General features: G+C 40.1%; 1 protein-coding gene across 2 annotated transcripts in view; it reads left to right on the top strand.

Annotated features, from left to right (window-relative positions):
- The window catches only part of csgalnact1a (chondroitin sulfate N-acetylgalactosaminyltransferase 1a), a 39,910-nt gene that overhangs the window by 5,734 nt on the left and 14,821 nt on the right, over nucleotides 1-19,355 (top strand). For both annotated transcript variants that reach the window (XM_017489819.3, XM_017489818.3), the window contains exons 2-3: nucleotides 5,785-7,731; nucleotides 15,254-15,470. In XM_017489819.3, the coding sequence (XP_017345308.1) occupies nucleotides 7,056-7,731; nucleotides 15,254-15,470 (893 nt within the window). In that variant the 5' untranslated portion in view covers nucleotides 5,785-7,055. The remainder of the gene's footprint in view (nucleotides 1-5,784; nucleotides 7,732-15,253; nucleotides 15,471-19,355) is intronic.

The following is a 19,355-nucleotide window of genomic DNA, read 5'->3' as shown; positions in this document are numbered from 1 at the left end:
AGCAGTTTAAATGCTTTGTGATGTATTGCATAGCAGGATGTGGCTGTTTGTAATATGTGCAAAATGAGAAGTAAAAACACTTATAAAAAAAAATAAATAAAAATAATAATAAAAAACCCGCCCCAGGTTTCATATCAGGTACAGAAGTACACACAGTAAACGTAACAGTGAAGGCATGAGGTCTGAATAGAACTGAACAGCTCAGTCGCTCAATAAAAAAACGCCAACGGAGGAAAAATCCTGCATCATTTCCTGTGTGTGTTACAAAGCCAGCAAGACTGGAGTTCAGAGAATAATGAGACTGGGATAAATTAGCCGTATTTGCTAACTAGACAGTTCCTGAACACATCCGCAGGCTTTTAGTGTAATTAACCTTATCTTCTGGGGCGTGTTGAGTTGCGTGCGATCGGTAGGATAAAGACAGGAGGATGATAAGTAACTAAACAGATGTTCCCTCAAGTCCAGAAGCTTGATTTTTTTTTTAAACTTAATTAATCATCCAAAACTAATACATAATAAATTGTGAGTTGTATTGTATTGTATTATCATCCCTACTGCCTTCAGCCAATGTATCAGACTTGGATGTATATCAGTGAAGACGTATAACAGACTACAGGGTGTCCCAAAAGTCTCCATATATAGGGATTATGTATTCCAGCACCACGTCGGTTGCGTCTTCGTCATTAGATGTTCGTGGACGTCCACTTCTCGATCACTTCCTGTCTTTTTGGATTTGTTAATATGTTCGTCGTGTGTGATGTTCTCGCCATATTTCCTGTTAAAGTCCATTGCAACCTTGTGAAAGCTTCCCAGTCCAACCATGAGAACGATTTCAATACGGCCTTCTGTAGTCAAATCCATCCAAATCCATCCATCCATCTTCTACCGCTTCCTCCTTTTCAGGGTCACGGGGAACCTGGAGCCTATCCCAGGAGGCATCGGGCACAAGGCGGTATAAGGCATTATATATATATAATGGCACAAGGCATTATATATATATAATGTTTAAAAAGTGCTAATTTTATAGCCATATGTATAGAAACTTTTGGGACACTGTATATTAATTTGTGAGAAGTAATGGAAATATGCTGCTATAGGAACATATTCGAGACAGGATGGTGTGATGTGACCCGACATGAAGCTGAGTTACCCTGAAATATATTCCTTTTTAATACAACGGCATGTCCGGAAGTGTTTTATTCCTCTTATACCGCACCAACTTGACAACTTTTTAGTTATTAAGTAATGTCACGCCATACTTTTTTTTAAATCCATTTAATGTTGTGGAACATCTCCGAAACGGGTTAGTTCCTGTTATCGCTTACTTTATAACACCTATAAACTGTCATCCCCTCGTGAGTCTCTCTCTCTCTCTCTCTCTCTCTTTTCTCTGTTAAAGTTAAAAAGACAAAAAAATATTCCTTTCCTGACTTTCCTGTGGTGGAAAATTTGAAGTTACGGATACCACCCCAATGCTGATGATTTTCCAATGCACAGCCAACAGCCAATTATCCATCAGTCCAATTATTATTAGATTATTGGGCGTGTCCACATAAGTCCCTGTGAATTGCTGTTACAAAGCAGAATTTCATATATCGGATTAAAGCTGTTATAATATTTCAGGAAATACAGTGAAGATTATTCTTGTTATTCTTCAGCACATGTGTACTGTAAATGTAAAGGTACCAACCTTTCATTTCTCTACATTTGAGCATCCGGCAGAGAATTTCCCCAGTTCAATTTGCATAAGAGTTTGCAGTGGTTCAGGGGGTGAAGTTAGTGGATCTATCGTCATACCACTTCATACATCTGGAGTGTAGTTAAATCCAAGCACATCATCACAAAAGGAAAAGAGTTGGTCCTATGACCAGGAGATCGCGAGTTCGAAAAGTTATCATTAAAAAATGACAGCGTCTAGCAGTAGGATTGGACCATTTTAAACTTGGTGATGAGTAAAAATGTGTAGAAGTAGGTTTAATAGGTTTCGAACTGTTTAATAGTAATCTCATAATAAGAAATATTAGATACGTTTTCACGCACCTTATGTACCTTGAGGCTGCTCTCGTTCGAGGTCGCCACAGCGGATAATTGGTATTGGTGTGCATATTTGATTTGGCACAGGTTTCACGCCGGATGCCCTTCCTGACGCAACCCTTCCAACTTATCCAGGCTTGGGACTGGCACTGAGTACAACTTCCAGTGGCAGGGGTTCCCTGTCCAGGTATTGAACCCGGGTCATGGCGGTGAGAGCGCAGGATCCTTAGTTAGCTTAGACCACCAGGGACCACATTAAGTACTTTAAATAAGGAATAAAACACTTCGAGTGTGCTGTTATATAAAAATAATCAACAACAGGGCGGTGCGATGCGGCACAATATGAAGCAGAGTTACTGTTACCACCGTGAAGTTGATTCTTTTCCAATAACAGTAAGTCCTGGTGTGTTTTATTCCTCTTGTACCACAGCAATTCGGCAACAATTACAAGTTTTACATTTACATTTATTCACGCTTTTATCCAAAGCGACTTACAAATGAGGAAATACGAGCAAAGCGACTTATCGAGCGGAGAACTGTACAAGTAGTGCTACTACACAAGATTTATAATTGAGTTCTAGAGAAGGAAAGTACACAGAGTAGAGGTGTAAGAGCCAGAGTAAGTGTTTTTTTTTTTTTTTTAGGATAATGTGGGGTTGGCGTTTTAGGGGTTAGTTAGGTGTTCACGGAAGAGGTGGGTCTTTAGCTGTTTTTGGAAGATAGTGACAGATTCTGTGGTCCGGATTGTGGTTGGAAGTTCATTCCACTACTGAGGGGCGGTTAGTGTGAAGGTTCTGGAAAGGGACCTTGAGCCACACTGAGTAGGCACTACTCAGCGTTGGGTGTTAACCGATTGCAGATTGTGTGAGGGAACGTAAGCCTTCAGGAGAGAGTTGAGGTAGGAGGGTGCTGTTCCAGACAAGGTCTTGTACGTGAGCATCAAGGCCTTGAATTTGATGCGGGCGGCTACAGGAAGCCAGTGGAGGGAGATGAAGAGGGGTGTGACATGGGTACTTATGGGCTGGTTGAAGACGAGAGGTGCTGCTGCATTCTGAATCATTTGAAGGGGTGTGATGGAGCTGGCTGGGAGGCCCGAGAGTAGTGCGTTGCATTAGTACAGTTTTGAGATGACAAGGGTCTGGACTAGTATTAATTCAACAAAGACATGCCATACTTTCTTTCAGTTTATGGTTACTTTCAATGTTGTGGATCATCCACGTAACAAGTTAGTTCCTTGGAGGAGAGAATGGGGGGAAAAAGAGGAGAAGATCTGCAAGGCAAAGAAAAGACAGAAAGAAGAAAAAAGAGGAGAGGAACAGGAGAGAAGGTGAGGTATGAGATGAGGACAGAACGATAATAGAGGAACAGGAAAAAGAGAAAGAAGAAAAGCGAACGAGGGTTAGGGATGGAATGGGAAATGAGAAGAAAGAGGAGAGAAAGAGATGGCAGAATAAAGGAGGTGAGGAGGAGATGGGAAACATGATGAGAGCTTTGACTGACTGGGAAACTCACCATGTGACTCACTTGAGGTAGAGAGACACAGAGAAAGAGAGCGATATAAAGAGAAGAGAGAGAGTAACTGAGGAACAATTCTTCCTGGTCACTCATAATGGTGTGTTAACTCTCCTACCTGCTCTAAAAGTGGGTTAATGGGTGTGTGTGTGTGTGTGTGTGCGTGTGTGTGTGTGTGTGTGAGACAGAGAGAGAGAGAGCCCGTATGGGCCAAATGTGCATGTATTCCTGATACACTCCTGCTCTCAGTGCAACCATAACTAGTCCTTTCATTTGACCCAGTCTTTACTTGTAAAAGATCCGATTGTGTGGGAGTCATTACACACACACACACACACACACACTCACACACACACACACACACATGTGACATGTGCTTTCTCGATTTCACCTACTTTTCCAACAGGCCTTTTCTGTTTGCCAATAAACCCTGCCTCTGTGTGTGTGTGTGTGTGTGTGTGTGTGTGTGTGTGTGTGTGTGTGTGAATGAATGCCTCGTCTTTTACCTGCGTGTTTGCTTGTCTCACAGTACACGTCTTCTTTCCCCTCCTGAGGTCATTTTTAACACTGCCCTCTCACTTTCGCACATCACCCACCCCGTCAGGTTCGGCATCAGCGACGCGGTGTACGACGCTCTAAAACAAGAGCAGTGTGTTTTCACCCTCAAACCCCGTGCCCTTTGCTGCCTCAAATATATTGCACACAGCTTGTTTTCACTTCTCTATTGATTCAAACCTATATTTATTTTTAAGCCCAAAACTGTATTGAAAGCAGAAGGGTAAGTACTAAGAAGATAATTTCTTGTTAAAAGTCATTATATGTGCATTTTATGCCAAATTTATCATTTATAACAGCCGATTTTATAACCTGTGTCCTGCTCATGTGACAACTACGAATCGTTATTCACACAGTCAGTTTGTACAAATCAACATTTTACATTTGGCCTGCCCACTTAGCTCTCTGGAGCATTCCACTTGGCCCAACCGCTTAATTGACCCCACCCCAGATCTCTGGAGTCCTTACTGTCACCAGTTCTCTATGGCCATACACCTGGCCCCACCCCCTTATGTCTCTGAAGCCATTCACTTGACCCCATTCCTTAATTGACCCCACCCCAGATCTCTGGAGCCGTACACTTGTGCAAGTGTCCCCAGCTTTCTGCGATCATACACCTGGCCCCATCCCGTTATATCTTTTTCAGTCATCCTCTTAGCTCCACCTCTGTTATTAGCCATGTGCTCTGATCTTTGGAGTTGTACACCTGTCCACGCCTCCTCAGATCTCATCCACTTGGCTCCATCTCATAACTGCCCCTGCCCCAGGTCTCTGTGGCTACACCCCTGGACCCACTCCCTCAACTCTTTCAAGCCATCCACTTCACTCCACCCCTTAACTGCCCCTGCCCCAGGTTTCTATGGCTATACACCTGGTCCCACTCCCTCAACTCTTTCAAGCCATACAATTGTCTCCACCCCTTATCTGCCCCTGCCCCAGATCTCTACGGCTACACCCCTGGTCCCACTCCCTCAACTCTTTCAAGCCATCCACTTGACTCCACCTCTTAACTGACCCTGTCCCAGATCTCTATGGCTGCACCCCTGGTCCCATTCCCTCAACTCTTTCAAGCCATCCACTTGACTCCACCCCTTAACTGCCCCTGCCCCAGGTTTCTATAGCTAAAAACCTGGTCCCACTCCCTCAACTCTTTCAAGCCATCCACTTGACTCCACCCCTTAACTGCCCCTGGCCCAGATCTCTACGGCTACACCCCTGGTCCCACTCCCTCAGCTCTTTCAAGCCATACAATTGACTCCACCCCTTAACTGCCACTGCCCCAGGTTTCTATAGCTGTACACCTGGTCCCACTCCCTCAACTCTTTCAAGGATTCTACTTGGCTCCACCCCTTAACTGACCCTGCCCGAGATCTCTATGGCTACACCTTTGGTCCCACTCCCTCAACTCTTTCAAGCCATCCACTTGAATCCACCTCTTAACTGCCCCTGCCCCAGATCTCTAGGGCTGTACACCTGGCCCCGCCCCCTCTTCCCTCTGGAGTCATTGTCACTAACAAAATGTACTTTTTGAAGATTATAAAATAGGATTCATTGCCGTATTATGAACATTGCAAATATATTAATAAACAATTTTCTTTGTAGTGAACTCACACTTGGACCTAACTCTAGACAGTCTGGCTTTTATGTATTAATTCTTCTCTCTCGCTCTCTCTCTCTCTCTAGGTAACACAATAGAAGATGAAATGTGCAGGAGGCTTATATTAAACACAGAAGATAGCGTGAATACAAACTGCTGACTGAGGAAGATGAAAAGTGGCTGCTCACGGAAATGAAAATCTTCTTGGACATCTAACGTTTCTCAGCATGTCCCGTTTTGTTAGACTCATGCGACGAAGAAGTATGCTGACTCCTCTGATTTAAGCTCTACGAAGCATGATATAGACCTAGATATGTGAATTTCTCAATGAACAGTTTCTCAAAAGGTGTCACTGATGAAGATTTAACAGTGTGAACTGGCATGTTTTGTGTCATCACAACAGGACCGAGCTATTTTAGCCATAACCAAATCTCCACTAAAGTAGTCTCATGGATTTCTAAAAGACAAAGAACAGGCTTTAACATGACTTGAAATACAGGAAACACACACATGTAGGTGTACCTTTCCTTTACGTAGCTGCCTCACTCAAAACAAATAAAACACCCTTTTCATATCGCAAAGAAATTTATCTTTAGCAACAGCTGCTTGACCAGTTTGGAGGTTCTCCAGCTGGACCGAAAATGTGACGGAAAATAACATGGGAATGAGGTGGTTTAATTAGGAACAGTTGGATCTGTTTTGGAACAAACATATCTTCAGTGTCCTTTAGTACGAGAGTGTTGCTCACTCAGGGGGAAAAAAAACGTCTTCTTCCCCATTTCATATCAAAGTCAGCGTTAGCAAGGACAACAATAATGGCTTAATTAGCATTTCATTCCTTTGTCTTCATTTCGTGTCTAAGATAAAGCAGATATGACTAAAACTACATGACATCAGACTAAATTTTCGTTAATATGCGAAATGTTCAATAGTGGCATGTTGATCCATTTCACATCAACCAGAAAGCCTTAGCAAGTATATCTACGTGAGAAGCTTTTAGCATGTCGTCTCACTTCAGCATCTAAGATAAAGCTTCAGCAAGGACAGAATTCAGTTTATTCTAATCTACATCACACTGTGTTTGTAAAGACAATATTATACAATTCATGTGTGGTAGCATTTCATATCAAAGATAGGTTTAGCAAGGATAGCACTAACTGCGTAATCGGTGTTTTGTTCCACCACACAATCAGATCACATTGTCGCACTGTATTTTGGTAGTAATGTTGCTCAGATTGTAGCTTATACCTTTGACCGACTGTGCCATTTAATTTTTAACTACGACAGTACTAACTCCTCAATTAGCTTACCGTCTAAGATAAAACTACGCAATGGATATGACTATACATGTGTGTATATGACACTGGTCTGTTTCGAGATGTTGCGCAGGGGATTGTTTTTGTGGCTCTCTCGAGTCTGTGGCGTTTTAGTCCTGGTTTGCTGCTTTCTTTCCCTCCTTTACGTCATCACTTGCAACCCTCATACCGATGACCCCTTGGTGGTACCCAGGCTGGGCGCACCAGGCTCACCAAGAGGGCCTGGTGTTCCTGGTGTGCTCAGCGGCGCCGCCTTGGGTTCATCCAGCCACGAAAACTATCAAGCTTTGCTTCAGGAACGTGAGGAACAGCAACGGCAACACATTTCCAGCCTGAAGAAGCAAATCGCAGAACTGAAGGAAGCCCTGCAGGAGCGAGTCGAGCGGCCGAAGGAGCTTCAGGAGAAACCGGGCGACGCAGCGACCGATCTGAATGAGTTCCTTCGCACCCAGATGGGTCGGGCAGAGATAAGTGCAGGTGTCCGCTTGCCAAATGAGTATGCTGTGATACCGTTTGAGAGCTTCACGCTGCAGCGGGTCTATCAGCTGGAGACGGGACTCACGCGCCACCCTGAGGAAAAACCGGCGAGGAAAGATAGGCGAGACGAGATTAACGAAGTGGTGGAGAGCGCCGTGCACACTCTGAACTCGCACAAACACAACATGGGAGATAAATTTGGTGCAGACAAGGTGTACAGCATGGCTGACTTCGTTGAAGGTGAGTTTGGTTCAGATGAACTGGTTCACAGGATGTTTGACACCGGTATATATGGGTGATGCTAGTGTGAAATGATTTTGGAGGGAACATCCTGGTTTTAGTTTCTCTTACTAACTAACTTGTTTGGGTTTTGGATACTGTGAGCAACAAATGACATTAAGAAAATGATGACGCAAAAGTTAATTGTAACAAATGGTAAAAGTTCCTGTAGCATTACTAGCAAAGAGTTACGATTTTCTTAATTGATATAGCTTATAATTTAGCGAAACTATTCTATTGATCAAGTAGTGGATTAGCGCTGATAAGTTGCTGCTTGTTATGAGTTTGATGGAAAGAAATGACTCGAGGAAGTTCGTATTTGTTAAAGTGTTTTTCGGGAAGCGTTATTTTAACATCAGCTGTGATGCAGCTTCAGTGTTTGGACATACTGTATAGTGTAACTAGCTAACTTTAACTACCCTCTTTAGGTAATCGGGCCAATGTTTCCAATTAAATATTCGTTTGGTTAACAATCTATAATCTTTCACAGTCTTTATACTGTATTTAGCACCACAGAGCCCTGCTAAAAAAAAAAAAAACAATAGAGAAACCTTCATACAATTTGTAATGGGAATTGTATTGGTTTTAATGGAATCTGGAATGGTCCCTGTGGGTCTCTACTGGTAATCTATTGCCTTCTATGGGTGGCATGCTACGTCTAGTGGATACCGTTAAGGATCAATAATGTTAATGGTACTGGTTAGCTGATGGTTTGTAGTGGTATTTGCACTGGAAACCATTAGAATTTCTGTGATGGTTTGTTTTGTTTTGTTTTGTTTTGTTTTGTCTTCACCAGAGCGTACATTGTTGTGTAGTGTAGCCTGTCCTTTAAAAACTTTGCCTAGATAAACTTAGCACAAAGCGAAATAAACTACTAATTCCTTATCTCTCTTCCACACACCTTCCCATTCAAATGTACTTTTATTTTTTTTTTGGTCCCAAATATTTGTTCTGCATAATTGTTATCAAAGTAAACTACATTTTAAAACACAGTTCTTTTGTATCGCCTGAAGAACACAACAATCAGGTTTCCAGTGAGTTTTCCCTCAGGAAATCCTGTTATACACAGAGAGAGAGAGAGAAAGAGAGAGAGAGTGTGTGTGTGTGTGTGTGTGTGTGTAAACGCAGTAGGAAACAAAACCAGCTGCTTTATTGTGCACAGCCGAGCCATGTCTCTCTCTCTCTCTCTCTCTCTCTCTCTCTCTCTCTCTCTCTCTCTCTCTCTCTTTCTCACTCTCACTCTCTCTCTCTCTCACACACACACACACAGAGTTACACATAAACACAGGGCAAGGTTCCACACAAAGGTCACACACACACACACACACACACACACACACACACACACACACACACACACACACACACACAGGAAATGGCCGATTCATCCACTGAAAACCTCACACACCCACGTCAGAGTGTGTCATGAGTAAAGTTCTTCAGTATAACGTATTGGAAGAGTTAAATAATCTAAATAATGAGATTTGGTGGTTAAATATAGTGCCACAAAAGCACTCCAGTTTGCTTAACAAGGAAGGATTTGTGAGGAAACTGAAAAGTCACTGAATCCACATTCTGTTCAGCCAAAGTTCATTTGTCCTCATCTTGAAAAATACTTTTGATTACACCCAAAACGGTAAAAGAAAAAGTCAGGTTAGGTATAGCTACAGCGGTGCTCAAAAGTTTGTGAACGCTTAAGAATGTTCTATATTTCTACATAAATATGACCTAAAACATCATCAGATTTTCACACAAGTCCTCAACGTAGATGAAGAGAACCGAATTAAACAGATGAGACAAAAATATTATACTTGGTCATTTATTTTTTGAGGAAAACGATCCGATATTACATATCTGTGAGTGGTAAAAGTATGTGCACCTTTGATCAGCACACCGATCAACAGTTATCGGAAGCCTTTAGCTGCAGTTATTGTGGTAACTGTTGAGCAGTCCTGCACATCGGCTTGGAGGAATTTGAACCCGTTCTTCAGTACAGAACAGCTTCAACTCTGGGATGTTGTTGTGTTTCCTCACATGAACTGCTTGCTCCAGGTCCTTCCACAGCATTTCTTTTGGATTAAGGTCAGGACTTTGACTTGGCCATTCTAAAACATTAACTTTATTCTTCTTTAACCATTCTTTGGTAGAATGACTTGTGTGCTTAGAGTCATTGTCATTCTGCACGACCCACTTTCTCTTAAGATTCCGATCACGGACAGATGTCCTGACATTTTCCTTCCCTTCTTGGTATAATTAAGACTTCCTGGTATAATTAAGACTAAGAAAAAAAATGACTCATTTTTTAAATTCGGTTCTCTTTATCTACTTTTAGAACTTGTGTGAAAATCTGATGATGTTTTAGGTCATATTTATGCCGATATATAGAACATTCTAAATGGTTCACAAACTTTCAAGCACCACTGTAGCTGGCTAGAGATAGTAGTGAATATAATGAACATTTACTTTTTAAAAAATTAAATAAATAAAAAAGGACTTTCTCTAAGGAATCCTGTCAGTTTAGTTAGTTAGGTTGCATTAGCAGTGATGATTATAAGCGATTATGAATATAACTTAAAATGCCCTCAGTAATCTTGTCAAGTTATCTCATTAGCTAGCTAGTATTTAAGCACTACCACTGAAGATTATAACCATTTATTTTTATATGACCTAAACATCCTCTCAGAAATCCTGTGTGGCTGGCTCATGTTAGTCAGCCATAGGCTTAAAAGTGAAGATTATTAGCTTTTATGAATATGATTTAGTCGTCAGGTTAGCCAGCTGGCTAGCATTAGCAGTGAATATTATGAACATGCATACATGTCAAAAGAATCCTCTCACATATTCTTTTAGATGAGCTAATGTTATCTAGCTACCTAGCATTGACGGTGAAAATTATAAATATTTATGAATATACTTTACATATGATATATTTGATATATGAATTTAAAAATCCTCTCAGAAAACGTCCTGTCAAGTGAGCTCATGCTTGCTACATGGCTAACACATTTTGTGAGGGGGCGGGAACCCTATGCCCCGTTCTCCCTGTGTCCATGTGGGTTTCCTCCGTCTTCCCCGTTTTCCTCTCATCATCTAAAAACATGCTTGTAGGTGGATTGAATGTGCTGATAATACAGTACTGCGCAGGTGGTTTTAATGTTATGGCTGAACAGTGTATGACCTCATTGTCCAACATTTCCAGATTACACTCAAAGACAATTCTTCTTTGATCTGTGATTTCCAGATACTTCCTCCTGGGTCAGAGTAATGTTCTGTCGCATTACCCCAGAGTGTCTCTTTAAACTGTATAATAATGCAATTGTAAGATCCCTAGTCTGCCTTCAGTTGTTGTAAGCGATAATTAGTAAAAGCAATTCTGATGGAAATGAAGCGCTAAAGTTGTTAAGTTGAGCACATAAAGCTGCATGTTCTCGTATTGTTCCCGTTTCAGAAGGAGGTGGTATGAGGAGGAAGTGGGGTAGGGTGCAATCACAGCATGCTTCTTTAATCTTGTTGCTTTTTCCTGTTATTGATATCTGTTGACTGAACATGACCTTGTTGCTTTGTTAGTAGGATCTTGCTGAAAGTGTGATTCCATGTGACACGCTGCTCTTATGCCCTTATTTTCACATGTATTTTCATGTTATTTCTTCATACTGGTTACATTTAAAATAACATCATATAAAAAACTGGAGTGGGATCTTTGCCCAATTAGATCCTTCTGCCCAACATGGGGTTTCTGTCCAATATACGGTTTCTGACAAGAGGTTTTCCATCATAATGGAGCTTTGGTCAGTAAGAGACTTTTGCCCAACATGAGTCTCATGCCCATCCAGGGGCTTCTCCCCAATCAGGAGCATCTGTCAAATTTGGGGCTTAGGCCAGCAGGAGGATCCTGCACATCATGGGGCTTCTGTCCATTATAAAGCTTTGCCCATCCAGGGTTTTTAACCAGGAGGCTTTTGTTCAGCATAAGGGTTTCCCCATCAGGAAGGTTTTGCCCAACTGGAGGCCTCTGCCCAACAACCAGGGCATTTTCCCAGCAACAAGCCTATACAATGTCCAATGTAGGGCTTCTGCCCAAATTGGGGCTTTGGCCAGTGAGAGACTTTTGCTCAACATGGGGCTTCTATCCATGTAGGGGTTTCTGCCCAATCTGGGGCTTGTCTACTCATTTACTTCCTCTGAATTGTGTGACATTTATAAGTAAGTGTGTGATTCACCCCTCTGACAACATAGATATTGATTTCAGTTCATATGACTGACACTGTAGGTGTGAGCTGGTGTGTAAAGATTTTAGGATGTCACAGTAAGTAGCTGATAGTAAGTAGTGAGAGAGACCATATTTTTTACTCATCCTATTTCTTTATTGCTACTGCAAGGCATTCTGGGTGGTTTGCGTGGGACAAAATAGTGTCAACAGATTTCAAGAGAGAAACCAATTAGAATCACAGTCATATTAATTGTAAGGAAATTGACAGTTTCTCTGGTTCTGATCGAGTCTTTCTTCCTTCTGGGCCCAAGACATCTACAGAATGTTACCAACAGGTGAGGCAAAGTGAAATGTAAATAAGACAAGTCTTTCGTGCAAACGTTTGTGTGAACTGGGTTTCCTCCTTGAGCCAAGAGTCAGTGAGTCTCTGCAACACGACTCTTGATTTCCAGTCTGAACAATAGAAGCTTTGATGCCATTCAGCACAAATCCGTTAAAATGCTTTTGTTGTGTAGCTGTGAGAAAACGACACCGGTGTTGATGGATTTAAGGGTTTAATAAAAGAAATCATGTTTATCACGGTCCCATGCGTGACAGTTTTCCAGCTGTTTCTCAACTTGACTATGTTGAGATGAAGCCAGAGAGAGTGATGTATATGGTGAAGAATGATTGATTAAGTGTTTGTCATTGTTTACAATATTACCATGAGTCTATTTTTTATGAAATTAAAAATGAAAATGTTTACTTGAGTTTCTTCTCACTGGGCAGCATTGTGTTGAAGACTCATTGTTCATCAGTTGTTTTCTATTTTTTCAGCTTGGATATTTAAAAAAAAAAATCAACTAAAAATCACACATTCAAATAGGAATGGCTTCGTATCACAATGCAAGTTTAATGTCTTACAGAAGCTCTGAACTGCAAGGTGCAAAAATATTTTTTCAATCGCTTTGTCATTTATTCGACTTTGAATCTTGTTATTTTGACTTACTAAGTCACTGTTCTGTATTAGTGTCTTGTTTTTGTAGTAAGTAATTTTGACTTAGTAGATCATTATTTTGTCTTACTATCTTGTTATTTTGACTTACTATCTTGTTCTTTTGAGTTAGTATCTTGTTATTTTGACTTATCAAGTCGTTAATTTGTCTCAGTATCTTGTTAGCTTGACTTTTCTCTCAGTATCTTGTTATTTTGGCTTAGTATCTCGTTATTTTGACTTTGTATCTTGTTTTTTTGTATTAGTATCTCGTTATTTTGACTTTGTATCTTGTTATTTTGAATTAGTATCTCGTTATTTTGACTTAGTATCATGTTGTTTTGACTATCTTGTTATTTTGACTTATCAAGTCGTTATTTTTCTCAGTATCTTGTTATTTTGACTTTTGTCTCAGTATGTTGTTATTTTGAATTTTGCCTTAGTATCTTGTTATCTTGACTTAGTATCTCGTTATTTTGACTTAGTATCTTGTTTTGACTTGCTATCTTGTTCTTATGACTTAGTATCTCGTTATTTTGACTTAGTATCTTGTTTTGACTTGCTATCTTGTTCTTATGACTTAGTATCTTGTTATTTTGACTTATCAAGTCGTTATTTTGTCTCAGTATCTTGTTATTGTGACTTTTGTCTCAGTATCTTGTTATTTTGACTTAGTATCTCGATATTTTGACTTAGTATCTTGTTGTTTTGACTTATCTTGTTATTTTGACTTTTGTCTTAGTATCTTGTTATTTTGACTTATCAAGTCATTATTTTGTCTCAGTGTCTTGTTATCTTGACTTAGTATCTCATTATTTTGACTTAGTATCTTGTTGTTTTGACTTATCAAGTCATTATTTTGTCTCAGTATCTTGTTATCTTGATTTTTGTCTCAGTATCTTGTTGTTTTGACTCAGTGTCCTGTTATTTTGACTTATCAAGTCGTTATTTTTCTCAGTATCTTGCTATTTTGACTTTTGTCTCAGTATCTTGTTATCTTGATTTTTGTCTCAGTATCTTGTTATTTTGACTTATCAAGTCGTTATTTTGTCTTAGTATCCTGTTATTTTGACTTACTAAGTTATTTTGACATAGTATCTTGTTATTTTTTTTACTAAGGCGTTATTCTGACGGAGTATCTTGGTGTTTTGACTAAGTCATTATTCTGACTTACTAATTTGTTAGTAAGTCAAAATAACAAGATACTTAGTCAAAATAATGACATAGCAATTGAAAAAAAAAACCTAGCGTTCAGGGCTTTCGTAATAGTTAAACATTTGGTTAGCTAACATCATACATCATCGATCACTATCTAGCTGTTCAGCCTCTCTTTTTATCTCTCTTTTGAAACTAATAAAACAAAACAAACAAAAAAAACCAATGCAGATGGACATGTTGCCAAGGAACCAGAAAGCACAAACGCCTCTGTCCTGAAGGCTTTCCCATGCCAGAAAACTTAAAGTTACAGCTTTACCTCTGACAGCTCTTTCTTTCAAGTCTGTTGTCTCAGTAAGCTTCCGTTCAAATCAGCAGCAATGCGGCATGACAAAGTGGCCGGGAGTGATTCGTTTTCATTGTAAGCTGGTGTTTTTGTGGTTCTTTTTGGGTACATTAAACATTTTAAACAAAACATTGTTTTTGGCTCATTCCGACATGATCATGATGTGCTGCAGAGATGCACTTTTTACACGAGCATAACTCCAGGATTTTTATTTTTAGTGAGAGGACATTTGATTTGTGATCGATTGGATGATGTTGTGTATGTTCTGTAGTTGGCTTGTGAATCCTTGGCAACTGACAGAAACTAAAGATAAGAACGCCCACTAACGGCCAGCGTAGAGCGATTTGAGCGGTGCGAGGTGAAAAAACGTTGGTGGTCCGAGTGCCGTTAACAACTAAAATGTTTCTGAAGCGTATTTTAGTCATTCGGCTCACAGAACAGATACACACCAGCTCCATGTCATTATATATCCATCATCCTGCCATCATCCTCTTTCACATGTGTGCATGTGAGTAAAATATACACTTGTTATTTAAAGAGACTGAGAGGACAGGTGTTGATTGGATATCAAAGCTGCATGAACAACTATCTTAATTTTATTGTGTTATGATATATATATATATATATATATATATATATATATATATATATATATATATATATATATATATATATATATATGTGTGTGTGTGTGTAAAAAAAAATTATTATAATAATGTCTAGTGTTATAGCAGTCGTCTGACCGAGAAGTAATAGTTCCGTGTCTTTTCTTTCTCTCTCTCTCTCTCTCTCTCTGTAGGTTTAGCTAGAACGGAGAAGGATAAAGGAACGCTGTACGAGCTGACGTTCCGTGGAGATAGGAAGAACGAATTCAGGCGTCTCGTTCTGTTCCGTCCCTTTGGTCCGTTGATGAAGGTGTCGAACGAACGTGTGGCGACGTCTCAGACGGTCATCAACATCATCGTACCGCTTTCACAGAGAGCCGACAAATTCAAACAATTCATGCACACCTTCAGGTAAAAACACACACGGTGTGCACACACAAGCGCACGGTGGTTTAGTGGTTAGCCTGTTCGCCTCACACCTCCAGGGTCCGGGGTTTGAATCCTGCCGGGGCCCTGCGTGTGCGGAGTTTGCATGTTCTCCCTGTGCTGCCAGTGTTTCCTCTGGGTACTCCGGTTTCTTCCCCCAGTCCAAAGACTTGCATGGTAGTTTGCTGATTGGTGTGTCTAAAGTGTCCGTAGTGTGTGAGTGTGTATGTGATTGTTCCCTGCACATACATGTGTTTCCCCCATGACCCCCAAAAGGAGTAAGCAGTAGAAGATGGATGGATAGTGTACTATAGTGCTTATCATGTGTTCTGAAATCTGGTCCATCCGAAGGTTTAGCAAATCGACTATGAGGAGCGTTCTAATATTTTCCCTAATCAGATAATTCAACTGTCCATTTAACATCATCGTGTTTGAAAAAAAGTAATCAGGATGGATAGTTATCATAGCAGAAGTTGATCATATAATTTAAGGCTGCGTAATATGGCAGGTTGTGCTGGTATGGGAAAATAATCAACAATGGCATGGTGTGATCTGGCACTTTGCAAGGCGGAGTTACTGTTACTACACCAGAGTTGATTATTTTTTAATATAACATCATGTCCCGAAACCTTTTCTTTTTTTGAATTAAGGGGAAGCTGATCTTTTAAATCATTTTTAAAAATGGTGGAATCTGTCTAAAACCTCTCATGATCCTCCCCCTAAAGAGGACCTGTTTTATTACCACGAGTGTGACTTTCACTAAATGTACTTGTGGTACTGTCAACGTGGACTTACCTATAAGGAAGTCAAATGAGGTATGAGGAGTCAAATGAAAAGAGGTGAATAAGAGGAAGCTGGGAGACTTGTTGCTTAGTTGCTTAAGATATATGTATATACATATATATATATATATATATATATATATATATATATATATATATATATATATATATAAAGATAAAATAGCCATCCATCCATTTTCCATACTGCTTATCATACACAAGGTCGCAGGGAGCCTGGTGCCTAACCCAGGGAACCCTGGGCACAAGTCTGGGGACACAAGGACGGGGTGGCAACCCATCACAGGGCATAAACACATACACATTCACACACTACAGACACTTTTGGAAATGCCAATCAGCCTACAATGCATGTCTTTGGACTGTGGGAGGAAACCGGAGTACTCGGAGGAAACCCCTGAAGCAAAGGGAGATCATGTAAGCTCCACACACAGGGCAGAGGCGGGATTCAATTCAATTTGATTTTATTCGTATAGCGCTTTTTACAATGGACGTTGTCTCAAGGCAGCTTTAGAGAAACATATAAACACAGGATAGAGATTTTAAGCGTGTGAATTTATCCCTATTGAGCGAGCCTGTGGCGACCATGGCGAGGAAAAACTCCCTAAGATGATATGAAGAAGAAACCTTGAGAGGAACCCATCCTCATCTGGATAACCGTGAATAGTGTGAAAGTAAAGGAATTCGAACCCTCAACCCTGGAGGTGCGAGGCTAACCAAATCTCTAAGAATTTGGGTAAAAGTAAAGATAAAATTGACATTTGAGTAACGTAATGGTAATGAGCATTAGTCAGGAAGGGAAAATGGCCAGAAGGATCATGAGTACTTTCTGGAACTGCTTCTGTTTTCAACTCTCATATCACAGCCCTCTAACAAGTCACCAAATGTTTTATTAAGCCCTGTGAGCATCTTGTCTGGATGATAACCTCAGTCTGGATGATATATCCACAAATTGTAAATAATTCAAGTCGTATTAATGGAGGCCAATATTTAACTAAATCACATGAACTGTTCACGTATTGGGTGCACGTCGCAATCAATCCACATCGTTTCGCCTCAGTACTTCCTGCTAAAAGTAATTAGAAACCGTTTGAGATTTCTGTTTCTGGTGGTCTGTAATGTTGATGCATTTTCTATAAGAGCAGCTCTGACAGCAGTTCCAGCTGTAATCCAGATGATAAGTTTATATTAGCGCAATCATTTTGATATGTTATCGTTTCTATAGTAACGGCTCATTAACAGGGTCTCGAATGGTGGACGAGCTATATAATCAAAGTCTAATGATAAACATTAAGAATATGTCATCTTTAATAAACTGAAACTGATTATCGTTGATATGGTGAAGTTTTCTGTTAGGATGTTTATGTAACATTTATGGAAGGAGTCTCCAGTGTCAGCGCGTTGTAAGAGTGAGTTCTTCTGACACGAGAACGTCTTCAGGACAGAAGGTTTTGCGCTTTCTGGTTTCTTGGTAACACGAGAAGCTGCATTTTTTTGTCTTATTAACTTTAAGAGAGAGGCTGGTGAGGGAAGAACCATTTACAGCTGCTATAACATAAGTGATAACTTGCCTTGAGGGCATTTTATAACATATATGTACCTATGAATGGAAGCAAAAAAAATCATCACATTACCCTGTTGTGGATTATTTTCCTATAACATCACACCCGGTTGTGTTTTATTCCTTATTTAATGGATATACGTTCTAGTGGTTCCCGATGTCTTGTGTGTATATATATATATATATATATATATATATATATATAATCTTATGGTAACCATCCACCCATGAAAGAAGCTCTATTATGGAAATCTACAGGAATGAAATGGAAACCATTAAACCAATTACCATTACATGATGGAAACCATCTGAGAACTTTCCTCCATTTTCAGCAGGACTGTTCCACTTCAATAACTTTTAAATCATCTCAAATGGATTCCAAACTATCTAATATATATATTTTTAAAAAAAAAATAGCTACAGGAAGTGCTAAGTAGCTAGCAGGCTAATAGCGACACTGGAAAATTAACATTTGACATATAATTGACTTGAAAACTCCAGTTTCAGAACTGGGATAAAAGCATTCATGGCTAATAGCAACTTTGGCGAACAGCAAGATTATAGGAATAGCGACAGTAGGATAATAGCAGTTCTGTCTCAGAGGCCAGTGGCTTTATGAGATTATGAAAAGGAATGTAGGTCACTGAAGGGTGCACACAGCATAAGGAGGGCTCTTTTATACATTACCTGATGGAAACTGGAATCGGGAAGCATTTAAAGCCTCTCAGACTCAGTACTGCCTTCTCTTTAATTATGCATTTCTTCCCATTTAAAGGTTGTACACTACATTTGAGTGTAAATTGAACTGTTGGCTGTATTTCAACCCATCGATGAGCTTCCTGCGAGATCACCATCGAATCATTAATAGCATGATTTGTTAGTTTCACGTTGCAAAAGATGCAGTTGACGTTTTCTCGTACGTTGACGATGTGAAGACGTTTTTTTTTTTGTTTTTTTTTTAGTATTCTCTATATTGCATCCCACCTGCTTTACTGGTCCAGTATTATTTCTAAGGCACCTCAACGAGCACAACGGTCTTCAGGTAGCTTCAGTAAGACGTGCAAATAGACACGGTAATATGAAAGGAAAATTAAAACCCCACACAAACGTAAGAAATGCGTGAACAACTAAGACTAAAAAATGTATAGTTTAAGTATTCGATGTGCTCTCGACTCTTAGTAACACGCACGAGCTGAACTCACACGTCATGCACGTTTTTGAGTACAGTATACTTAGCAGGACCTTTATACTTAACACTGACATAAGTATTAATGCAGCGAATTGATAATGAGTCTTTATTGGTCAAATATACTGTAGAGCACAGTGAAATTGTTTTCTTCACATATCCCAGCATGTCAGGGTCAGAGCGTAGGGCCAGCCATGATACAGCGCCCCCTGGAGCAGAGAGGGCTAAAGGCCTTGCTCAAGGACCCAACAGTGGCAGCTTGGCAGTGCTGGGGCTTGAACCCCTGACCTTCTGATCAGTAACCCAGAGCCTTAACCACGAAG

This window comes from Ictalurus punctatus, chromosome 16 (assembly GCF_001660625.3).
Source record: "Ictalurus punctatus breed USDA103 chromosome 16, Coco_2.0, whole genome shotgun sequence".
NCBI classification, from domain to species: domain Eukaryota; kingdom Metazoa; phylum Chordata; class Actinopteri; order Siluriformes; family Ictaluridae; genus Ictalurus; species Ictalurus punctatus.
The sequence above is the reverse complement of the archived record's forward strand: the minus strand, read 5'-3'. Positions and strand labels throughout refer to the sequence as shown.